This window comes from Pteropus medius, unplaced genomic scaffold, assembly GCF_902729225.1.
Source record: "Pteropus medius unplaced genomic scaffold, Ma_sr-lr_union100, whole genome shotgun sequence".
NCBI lineage: Eukaryota > Metazoa > Chordata > Mammalia > Chiroptera > Pteropodidae > Pteropus > Pteropus medius.
Genome location: NW_024351729.1, coordinates 6079355 through 6092098, shown reverse-complemented (window position 1 = coordinate 6092098; position 12744 = coordinate 6079355). Strand labels below are relative to the sequence as shown.

At 34.3% G+C, this 12744-nt stretch overlaps 1 protein-coding gene across 2 annotated transcripts in view; it reads left to right on the top strand.

Moving 5' to 3' along the window:
• HECW2 (HECT, C2 and WW domain containing E3 ubiquitin protein ligase 2) overlaps positions 1-6137 on the top strand; it is a 318168-nt gene extending 312031 nt beyond the window's left edge. For both annotated transcript variants that reach the window (XM_039844303.1, XM_039844304.1), the window contains one exon: positions 456-6137. In XM_039844303.1, the coding sequence (XP_039700237.1) occupies positions 456-567 (112 nt within the window). In that variant the 3' untranslated portion in view covers positions 568-6137. The remainder of the gene's footprint in view (positions 1-455) is intronic.
• Positions 6138-12744: the final 6607 nt, after the last annotated feature.

The following is a 12744-nucleotide window of genomic DNA, read 5'->3' as shown; positions in this document are numbered from 1 at the left end:
GCAGGTCTTCAGAGATACTTACTGCTCTTCCCCGTCCAACAAAATGAAAAAATGCAAAACCGTGGATTCTCTGAGAGACATCCAGGCAAATGCCAACTCTGAAAATGAATTGCTTCACAAGGGCTTATATTCATTTCTTTAAAAAAAAAAAAAAAGTAACATCAAAAGAGAAAAAAACCCTTGTCTTTGTAATTCTTAGACAACTGAACAAATAGTATTATGTGCCTAAAATGGATTTTAAATGGTTGTAAAAATGTAAAGAAAATAAATTTTTAAATGTCCCATTTCCCTAAGAGAATGAAATTCATTCTAAATTTTTAAGTCAAAATATTTTCAAAGGAGTGTGAAAATTGGCAAAAACCAAATTGAATATAAAAGAGAAGCATGCACACACACACACAAAATCTTATTTCACTTTAAGCATTCTAAACCATATATGCTTCTTCTGTTTGCAGAGCTCACACTTGTTTTAACCGTCTGGATCTCCCCCCCTACCCATCCTTCTCCATGCTTTATGAAAAACTCTTGACAGCAGTTGAAGAGACCAGTACCTTTGGACTTGAATGACCTGGAAGCACAATGCTTGACTCCATATGGACAGGCAATTTCAGAAGCTGCCCTCTAGAATGGCTGAACATGGGAAATTTCAAGAGTATGCTTCCATTAGAGTAAAACTGAGTGCTATTATCTTCCAGGAGCACATGCTCTGCCACATTTGGGGACTGGATAGTGGTGATGAGTCCTCTTTGAAGGATTTGGGTGAGCTTGATGCCCAGGGAACAACCCAACAGTCTTTCAATCAACAGTTCTTGACTGCCAAACTTTTTTCCATTTGTTATATTCCAAGACAAAGATGAATCTGTACAAGATCAGCTGCACGGTAACTTTCAGAGACTCAGGAGAATCTTGAAACTTACCTTTGAATGTGGTTCAAGCCAAACTAGCAGCACTTGACCCAATCTCCAAATTAATGCAAGTTGAATAATATAATAAAAACAAATATATTTCCTGAAAGTACATTTATTTAAGCCCTAAGCTATAACAGAATGTTCATTTTTCTAGCTTATGGATGCTTGCATGGTGTGCACCATAAGTTTCAGCTTTCATGGGACACGAGTGAAAAATGAAACCAAGTCAATATGAGGTAACTTTAAAGATTTGCAAAAGGTAGACGATGATAATGTATATGCAAAGTGGTATGTATGTAATTATGGCTAAAGAGAAACTGTTATACAATGAATTACTAATGACAGATTTTATGCTTTATAATGCATGAAAACAATTTTAAATAACTAGCAATTAATCACAGAATATCAGGAAAAATTACACAGTGAGTTCTGTTTATTTTTTATAGGTTCATTATATTTATGTTAAGATGTATATAAGAACCTACCTATCTTACTGTACATGTCATCTGTTCCATTTTCATGTTCCATGCTTACTTGGGCATCATGCTAGTATGTATCCTTTTAAGTACTCTCAAGGGAACAAAAGGGCCTTTTATTTTTATAAAGGTACAAAAAAATTCCCTGAAATATTTTGCACTGAATGTACCAAAGTCGAAGGGACATTACAATATGACTAACAGCAACTCCATCACTTGACAAATATAATAGAGAATAGCTTCTAAATCCAACTTCCTTCACAGTGCCATGTCTACCACTACAAGGACTGTGCATCTAAGTAATAATTTTTTAAGACTCACTATATGTGATAGTATGATATGCATTTATTTAAAATGCATTAGACTCTCTTCCATCCATCAGATACTTTACAGGATGGCATTTAATAAAGATTTCGTATTTCCCCACTGCTTTTTATTTGTACAGCATCATTAAACACTAAGCTCAGTTAGGGAGCCATCAGCAACACCCAAGAGATCAGCTCTCTTAAGTAGTAAGAATTCCATTTTCCCTCATCAGTGAAGACACTACAAATTGAAACTCTCAGTACTATATTTCTAAACCTGCATTTTCACCAATGCATAATTTTCTTATCAATATTAAGAAACAATTTTTTCTATGGTATCTCAGAAATTGCATGACATCACTAATGTTATTTCTGTGTGTTTTTATCAGAGGGTGTCCTTCATTTTTATTGCTTTTGGGGTTTTCCACATCATTGTTTATTTCCTGAATTATGGCCATAACTAATCAGACGTTCAATACGGTGAAGTTAAATTGTGAATAATAAAAGCATTGGATTAACATTTGGTTTGCTAGCCTATGGTTTTACAGGCATTGCCTGAACACTTCTTTGAGATATAAGTAGCCATGATATTCCAGTTATGGGATATTGGCTATCTTACACTTTACAGAGGTTATATGAATGATTTTCATAGGTTGGTTTCTAAGAACTGATTGCTCCCCTGTTGGTTAAGCTATGTTTACTATTGGGGCTCTCAAGAAGAATACCACTCATGTTGCATTCCTGCACTAAAAGCAGGTACTGCAGTGTGGGGAAATGTTCTGGGGAAAAAAAGTCACAGAAATCTGAAAATAAGAATAGAAGATTTGCCTGTCTACTATAATTGGATCAGAAAAAACAGGGAAGAGAAAAAAATTAACTGGAAATGTCAGTTTGTACTTACTGATCATGAATATAAGTATATGTCTAATTTTTCAAACTATTTTTGTTCATTTTTTCATTATAAGGAAAAATAATATGCTTTTTTAAAAAAATCACATTTTTTATGGTGTTTCAGATGTTTCGAAGCTGGCATTCTCTAAGTAGCTGATATAGAAGGTTGCATTTCTTTCAAAAATATATTCATAGACCATGTTAGCTTTCATTTTGGTTTATGACATTTTTAGGTAAAAGACATTTGAATTAAAATGTATCTCTTTAATTATTTCTATAAAATAAACTTCTTTTTTAAGGCATCCAACTTCTTCCCAAATAACAGTATAATCGCCTAGTTGCTACTGTTCTCAGAACTGGGAATTATCAAAGATTTACTTAGCATATCAGAACACCATGATAACTGATCTTTTATTCTTCATTAGTAAAATGAAAAGTCTAATAATAACGATATAAAATAGTAAATACCACTTCCACAGAATCATTTAGACTTTAATATACTCTACAAATAGAAATATCCATAAATATTTTCTTTTGGACTGTGAACCTACATAACTTGGCTGTATGGTCTTGTTTTCTTTAAGAAATTATTAAATGATACTTATACTATACTGTCTTATAGTATAAAAGATAGTCAAGATACATTGCACATGTATGCAGAATGCCTCTGAGATGACAGAAGCACACTATTGGTGTACTCTCTGTGCCAGCCACTGCGTTTGATCACGGAGCTACAAGTTTCAAAATCTGCCCTTGAAAAGTTCTTAGTCTAGTGGAGTAGACACCAAGGTTCAAAAAAGTATTTTAAATAAAATGTGATATGTTCTACAATCAAGGAATGAGGAAAGAACGGCTTGTCCCATCTGGGAGATTCATTAAAGGCTTCACGTATGGGAGATACTGTGGCTAAAATTAAAAAAAAAAAAAAAATCACATAAATGCTCTTTTTGTTGGTAACTAATGGCATGTAATAGTGTGTTGATACTGGTCAAGTGGTGAAGCCAAGGGTGCATTTATACATGAGGGTTTAACGTGTGCTGGTGGGGAGCTGAACCATGATGGATCAACTCAAGCATCTTCAGATTCTCAAACAAATGCCAAAATTAAGTAGTTTCTCTGTTTCTTTTCATCTACACTACAATATACCTTTAGTTTTCAGTGTGAAAAATCCCAGTCTTTGGGCCCAATCCACTCTGGGGTCAAAACATTTTTCTTGTACTCAAAATGAAATGGGTCTTGGCCAAAGAAGCACAGTCACAATTTTATAGCATACGTTGTGTTTATAACTTACTAGAAATTCTGTAACAAATAAAGGATAATCTGTTTCACCTGTATAACAATCAGAAGTGGTAAAACTGCAATCAAATGATTAACAGTAATGGTAGAACATGTTTGTATAGCACTTCTTAGTTTTAAAATACTTGCAGGTACATTGTCTCTTGATCCTCACATACTTTGTGGGGTAGAAGGTATCAAGTCCCATCTGGGTTGAGGCTGATTTAAATGGAACTGCTAGTGAGGTTGGTTTTAGTACTGTATAGTCACAATTTTAGTTTTCATCTCAAGAGATATGGATACTAATGTTTCCACCAGCGTATTCTACTTTCAATAAATTTTGTAAGATACTTCATCTACCCAAAACTTCATTTTTTTCAAACAGTGTTAAAATGTGACACCTTCTGAAGCCCATGAAGAAATCAGTATATTCATGGAAAAACTCCTCATAGGCTTAATAGTTGCATTTTGCTATTTGTTATGAGAAATTAAAAACAATGCAAAATCTGATTGCTTTTGGTGGATTTATATATTATAGTAGTTTTGTTTTCTCAAATATTATTTGGAAGCAAGATAATAAAAAAAAAAAGCCCTAAACACTTCAATCAGAAGCCTTATTTTATTTTTCAGTTTTTAGTAAGAATGGGCCTAGAAAGCCCTGACAGGTGAGTTGCAGTGATGTAGATGAAGAAACTACTGTAGGTCCTCTTTTCCTCTCTGTCCTCCTCACATTCGTCCAAGTTTTTTCTTTCTACACAAATTGTATTTATGACTTGACCACTTCTAATTAAGGCAAACATCTTACAATGAAGAGCCAAAAAGTCTTTACAATTTTAACCCTATTCAGGAAAATTCCAAAGCTAGTGAAATGATGAAATCTGTAAGTCTCCACAGTAAAAACATGCAAATGAAGACGATGGCCTAATCTTCAAACTGAGTCTGAGTTTTAAGCCCTTTGTTCTCTCTTATCTGCTTTCTGATTTAGATGATGAGTGAAAATCTTAGACACCTTACTTCCATAAAATTTGAGTTTGAATTAATGAGAATGTCACTTTTAATTAAATTCTCATTTTGCAAAATCTATTACCTTCCTAGTTTGATTATATTTTCCAGATAGTTTTGTTTGTCTAACATGGAAGCAAAAGAATGCCAGAGACGTGAAAGCTTTCTAAATTGTGGCTTATGGCCAACTGCTGCCAACTGGGTGATAAATACAAAAAAGCAAAAGAGAAGAGCCCGGCAGCTGTGCCATTCCCCCGTAAGGATGCAAAACTAATTATTGACCAACTGTCAAGCCTGAGGAGTGGTAACTACGTTCCCAGGACCTGGCACAAAGGATATAATAAGTGTGTGTATTCTACCCATATCGTAGCAATCTGGGGCAGAAGGAATGCAGGGATGGCTAAGACAGGAAGGTAACAGAGGGAAAGTTAAGGGTGGATGGATCATGTTAGGGCTTGCTGGTGGGGGTAGGAACATATACTTCAATTTGGTTTTTGACTTTGAGAAACAGAATGCCATGCTACCTAATGAGACTACTACTTTATAATCTACCTGGTAAGAAATAACTTCATTTTATAACTTCAATAGGTTGATAATAATTTCTGTTTTGCAAAACAGAATTCAGCCCAAAAGTATTATAGCTAACCATAGCTTAATCAGGAGATTGGACAATTTAATAATAAATTATGTTGTGGATATTTTTTAACAAGAATTATTATTACAATTATTGAACTTTGTATATGAAATAAAAGAAAGGGTGTTGCTTGGCACTTATTATGCTTAATTTGTTTTTTAGCATATATTCTTTGACATTAGAACAGCTTTTGAAACATTTTCATGGTTTCTAATGGTAACTGAAATTTTATCTGTTAATCTTAAAAGCAAAACTGAAGAATTCGGTTACTGAATTGCAAACGGTGACCCAATCAGTGTTTCCAATTTTTCAGAAAGTTAATCAAGATTGAAAATACATTTACTTAGACTTAATATGTAAAGTAGTTTACTTGGCTTTCATAATCTAACAGTTAAGCAGAATTGGAAGGCCCTAGATGTATGGTTTCTGGGGAACACAGGAAAACTAAATTTATATATGTGATTTTTACATTTAGTGGCCTTGGGCAGGTAATATCTTTCAATTAGATCTTCTTTTAAGATATTACAACCCTGAGGAGTGTTGATGGGTATGTTGAATGAAGCAAACTGAATAAGCTATTACTGTTGCTGGTAGAAAACCATCGGTAAACTTCTGGTTATCATCACCTGTAAAAAAAAAAAAAAAAGATGGATAATGTTCAAGAAATACCTTAGAATGATTAATCAGGAAACACACAGAACCAAATGTTCTTTTTGGACCCTAATGCTCCAAAAGATGTTATTACGACCTATTTTTCTTTATATGATATCATAAATAAAATGTGAGGCTGTTACTATGTTGGAAAGTGCAAAGATTACATGTTTTTATAATAGGGATGCAGGCATTCCAAAACAGATAAGTAAAAATATATGCATCTCTCTTGCCTCTTACTGAAAGTATTAATCTAATTTTATAATAATGCTTACTTTTTAATATTAAAGTTCCGTAAAAAAAATATTATTTCTAAGATTTCAGTAGATCACGGGTGGTGTATTTTTTTAAAGTTTTCATTTCTTTCCACCAACTCACCCATTGTATCTACTATACAGTGTATCACAGCTAATAGCTATGTTTCCATTTTTGTTCAGTTGATTTAAGCTTCATATTCAATGTGACTTTTACTAGAGAATAATAATGGGAAGAATTTGCTATTGGCATTAAGATTATACAGCTCTCATTTCACCTTATATTTAAATTTCATCCTCTTATTACAAAGCAAATAATGTAGATTATTGACATCCTAGAAATGATTCATGAATGGTATTAATTAGAGCCTGGAACTCTGAAATATAGACTAGTTGTTCATTGTCTGTGAAGTCTGTATTCTTATCTTCACCTGAACCTCTCCCTTTTGTGTTGTATTTTTTTATGATTCTGAAATGCTTTAAGGGGAAGATATTTTAATGTGTACAATTTGTTTTATTTTCATACTGATCTCTATTTTTGTTTAAAATCATGTTGCATCATGAAGTCACTTAATTCAAAATAAATCTTCTTAAAAAAACACATTATGACTTTTCTGTGATATATTTGGTGAGGAAAAAACTCAAGAGGGAAGAAAACAAAATAGGGATAAAGGTTTCATGAAATTAGTTTTATAGATATAGGAAATTTGCTTTTCATGATATTTATAATTAGGAATATTTTGTTTACATCTAAAATCGTATTTTACTACCTGTTAGGCTATCAATTAATGTTGAAGAAATGAATAACACAAATCATAGTCTTTTAATTCACATGGGTTGAGACTATTTTAAGCCATTTTGGTTGAATGCTTATTTCATAAACACACCAGTCTAATATAGGGATCACGTATTCACAAACCTCCAGGAGCTGAGTAGGTGTTTAACGACTGAAATTGGCTGAGTGTAAGCAACAGAGAGTGGTGGGGTTTACCTAAAGGGGGCATTCCAATATTTTGCTCCATCAAATTCTAGTCATAAGAAATTCAGGTCCAATGTTGAAAGAGGAACCCAGAAATCTACAATTTTATGTGATATATCTAGATCTTTTTAATACTGGGTGGTTCAAAGCAAATACTTCTATAGGTTGAATTTGACTTGTGGGTCCACCAGTTTGAAACCTTTGATTTAATCAATAACATTTTTTATATTTGACTGGTAGTATAAATAAGTTAACCAAATAAAATATTACTAAGACATGGAAATTAATGGGAAGAAATAGGGAAAGGAGAAAGGCTAATATATACTATGAAGGTAGACAATCACTAAAGGCTACATGAAAATGACCTGTACTTACCAGTCTCTTTCTGAAAACTAGCTCGTGTAAATTCATATGAGTTAAGAGGATCCCTGTCAAGATTTCATGTAACAGATGTGCCATTAAACACTTTATTCTGTATTTTAGACTAGAAATGAATTTCATATATCACATAAGAGCAGTTAAAGCAAAGATTCATCCTCTATAACTGACTAAAGTTTGACATTGTTACTGAAAGGGAAGAGCAAGAGATTGACACTAACTTCCTGGTTTTTGTATCATAACATTCTCTCTAAACCTTTGACCTCAACAAGTTTCAATTATGATAAATTTATCTACCTTCATTATTTTAATAAAATCTGAACTCCACTTAATTAGTGACTGTTTAAACAATGCACAATTTCCACCAACCTATTAATCACCTCCAAGGAGTCTTTCTTGATGTTTTTTTATTTCAGCCAGAAAGCCTTTAAACACTTAATCAAAGAATTGAACAGATTTTTTTCTTCATACTTCTTCTTCTTGATCAAAAATGTTTACTATTAATGGCTTTTTTTCTTTCTTCCTTCTAAACAAATACTGGGTTGACTAAGTATCCTATTTGTCAACCAAACTAAACTTTGGAATCACAATAATAAACTAAAATGAGACCATCTGATAAAGATATAATGTTTACATTGATAGAAATGAGTTTCACACATTGTATTTGCCCCATTATTATGATCCTCTCAAAAATTTTTTAGTCAGTAATTGTTCATTTAGAAAGAAAAAGTAAGCAATTTTTCAAAGCATAAATCATTGGAAAAATATATATTTCTTTGACAATTTATAATGTTGTAAATTACTACTTCTTGGTGTACAAAATACTTGGGTACTGTAATAACTCACGTCTAGTTGGTATTCAGTTGGCATTGGAAAATGGACCTCAAATCCAAAGTTTTGAACTTTGTCACGACATTGCCAACACATCTCTCTTCCTCCCTCCACCCCCAAATTAAATTATTCGCTCTAGGCCAAGCAAAGCCCTGCTTTTTGTTACTATGAGGCTTTCCCTCTAATGTCCAATCCAATCTCCTTTCAATTGGGTTAAATCATATGAAAGATATCTTTTGTAGTAAGTAGTCGGTTCTAAAGAGACCAAAAAAGGTCAAGAGACTTCCTGTGCCTGTTTCTCCCTAAACCCACACTCACAGCTTGATCCTTTGCATCTTATTCAGAGGGAAAAGGAATTTCCAAGAAAAAATAGACAGCTAATAAAAAGAAGTAAGAGAATATGTTGATATGTGAATCTGGATATATAATATAAAAATCTGGAGCTGGTCCAGATTGCCCACTCTATGACTTCTCAGGTAACAGGGATCCCTAAATGGAAACAGTACTACTGATGAGTCCAGAAAAATGAGAAAACCCAAAAACTACATGGCCGGACCTGACCGATGTTGGGCAGCTCCTCTTACCTTCCAGCCTCATGGCCTGGAAATGCAAGAGAAATCTCAAGTGATAAAATCCCCAAAGAGGACAAGATCCAAGAATGGGTTTCTGAACTGACCAATCCAGACCAGCATTTCTTTTTTGGAATAGAGGCAGGGAGAATGCACAGGAGCTATACATTTTCCCTGGGGACCAATTCTATTCTTGAATGATTGGCTTCCCAGAAGAAAACAACGAAACAAACCATTTTAACTGTTGGCTAAAGAACCATTCACTAATTAGTGATAATTTTCTATTACTCCAATTTAGATTAGGAAACCATGTCAACATTTATTGTTGCATCACATCACCAACAGTGATAGAGGACCCTCCAAATATGAAAATGTGGCTTGAAGCCAGCCTTACCAATACAAAATTACTTGTATGCTTCATTTATTTTAAGTGCAACTTTCATATATCATCAAACTTGGTTTTAATTTGAAAATAAGGAATGTTCCCCCATTAGCTTTAGTAACAGCTGATCCCCACTTCCTCAAATATTAAAGAAATTTGCTGATCCTGTAAGATACCACTTTGATTTTGCCTGTTTCTTGGCCAGACACTATGTACCCTGGGGTGTGTACTCATTGGTTTGGAAAGCAATGTCTAATCATCAGAGTTTTTCCTCACACAATACTACTGATAATTTGGAGTGAAAATGTTTGGGTTTGTTTTCTCTCATCTGCAATTAACCTGTCTGTTATATCACTCATAATAATGTTTAAGGAGGAAAGAAGATAACAGGTTGTCTGAATCTTGGAACCAAGCAGGAATGCCAATAGCTTTGTGGCTGGAGTATATATACAGATCTTTTCTAATCAGCCACACAGTTTGGGTGTGGTGATAGTTGTATACATACATGCTAGTAAACTAATGTTTCCTAACTTTGACCTGTCCTGAGCTAAGGCCCTTAGTTAAGATATAAAGTCATATTTCAAAATTTAGCCCTACTACTTGGAAAAATGACTGATTCTAGGAAAAATACAAGATGATATGGGAGCCAGCTGAAAGAGCTCCAGTGGCCAAAGTTGGGGTAATTTGAACAACAAAATAAAGTAATATTGAATTATAACACAAAATATGAATATTCATGTCCATATGATAAATAAATGATCGAATAATTAATAAATGAAGAAGACACAAACCTTCCATGCAGAGGAATTTCAAATAATTTATGTAGCTATTCAACCTGTAAATGTGGGATGCCCAGAATGACATTCTTCCAAGTAGAGCACAGATGGGGGAAGGGAGGGGAAGACTAACTTTCATGAAGAAATTTCACAAACACTACCTCTGTCAGGTGATCAAGGTCAATATCAACTGTCATAAATCATATGGGTAGTATATTCCTGTGATAGGATGTGATAAAAATGGCACTTTACCTCTATGGTCATCCTCCCAAAACTCATAACCTCAGTTCAACCACAAGAAAAACATCAAATTCTAATATACGAGCATTCTACAAAACACCTGACCTGTACTCCTTAAAACTATCAAGATCATCAAAACCAAGAAAAGTCTGAGACACATAGAAACAGCCACAGCCAAAAGGAGCTTAATGAGACAGTGACTGATGTCGTGTGGTATCCTGGATAGGATCCTGGAATGCAAAAAGGGTATCGAATAAATACTAAGAAATCTGAGTAAAACATAGACTTGAGTTAATAATAATGCCATACAAGCTCACCTAACATTCTTGCTACATTAATAAATAGGATGTTGATGAGAACCTGAGGGCCTTTCTTGGATAAAAGAATGAAAATGCCCGGGTTTTAGAGAATGGTATGAAGCAGTGGCCTTCCCACCTGGGTGTCATGTGGCAATAAAATTCAGCCCGTAACAACACAAAAGAAAAAATTTGTTGGTGGGGGCAGGCGAATGCCTTAGTGTTATGAACTTTGCATGTGGTGAAAAGGAACATTTTCTACTAATAATGAGTAATTATCTTTTGCTCTTATCATTACTATATAAAATGAAATAAATTTTAACACCCACTTGAAAAGAAGGGCAATTCAGAATAAAGAACCATTCTTTAAGTTAATTAATCTTTAAATCTTTAAATCTGTTACTTACAACCCAACAGCCCTAACTACTGCATTCTATAAAGCATGAAACACTGTGTCTGGCACATAGGAAGTGCTAAAAATATGATGACTGTGGTTGCAGGCATCTAATATTGACCTCTTACATGAAGTGGGCACTTCCTTACCTAAAAGAGTCCCGCTCTGTGCTCAAAATGTGGATTAGCTTGATGAGGTCTTATTTACTCTTCTGCTGCAGGTCTCTGTGACTCTGACCAAAGGGAGAAAAGTTCTTCCCTTTGCTGTGACCTATTTCGCTCTCAGTGGGTCCATTTGCCTCAATCACATTAATGAGCGAGTTATTATAGACTGTTCTTTCCTTTGGGGAGGCTCCACTTCTTCACCCACTTTGTATCCAGACACGTGAGCCTCATTTTCCTGAGATACTAGAAACCTGGGAATAATATCAAGTCAGCTTCATCCAAGAAGCAGAAGCTAACTCTTGGTCCTCCCTATTCTGAGGGCTCATGACCCACATGCTAAGCCATCAAAGTGTAGTTTATAAAAGCATGGCCTTCTTCCCCCAGAGTGACTAAAATTGAAAGGACTGATGCTAGCAACAGCTGGCAAGGATGTGAAGCAATGGGAATTCTCTACATCGCCGGTAAGAGTGTAAATTGATGTAAACACTTTATCCCTTTTCCCGTTTGCTCCAAGAATATTCACCAGCAACACTTGCAGCTTCAGCGTTTACCCCAAGATAACTCACAAATTATAGTCCTAACCTTACCCCCCAAGTTTACCATGAAATATCTCACTTTTATCATTATTTTCACATTGCTCTAGAATATCAACAGTCTTTGGGAAAAAAATAACCTCATTCTATTTATAGCATTCTGTTTTTAGTAGTGGTATTTCCATTTACAAAATATAGCAGTTCTCGATTGCTGAAAATGTCAAATCCTAGAAAACGTAGCATTCCTACATGTGATACTAAATGAACGCTGGCAGTGAGCTGCACTTTTGTTTTTCTAAACGAGAAAAGTTTAAAAAGTGGCAGAATTGACTAAAGCTGTACAAATGCATAACTATGACCAGCAATTTCACTTCTGAGTGTATACTCAACAGAAATGAGTGTGTATGTCCACCTGTTCGAGAATGTTCATAGCACTTAATAACACAGAAATGAGTGTGTATGTCCACCTGTTCGAGAATGTTCATAGCACTTAATAACACAGGAAATAACAGTAGAATAAATAAATAAATTGTGATTATATTCATATTTTGGAATATAAGTCAATGATGCAAAAGAATCAATTACTGCTGTAAGCAACACCAGGATTGAATCTTGTAGACAAAAGAAACCCAACACAAAAGAGGCATATTGTAAGATTCCATCTATATGAAGTTTAAAACTAGGCAACAGGAGTCTGTCATGATAGAAGTCAAAATAGTGGTAGCCTTGGGAATAATGACTGAGAGGAAGTGTAGGGAAACCTCTGGCAGGCTAAAAATTTCCTATTTCTTTATATGGATTGTAGT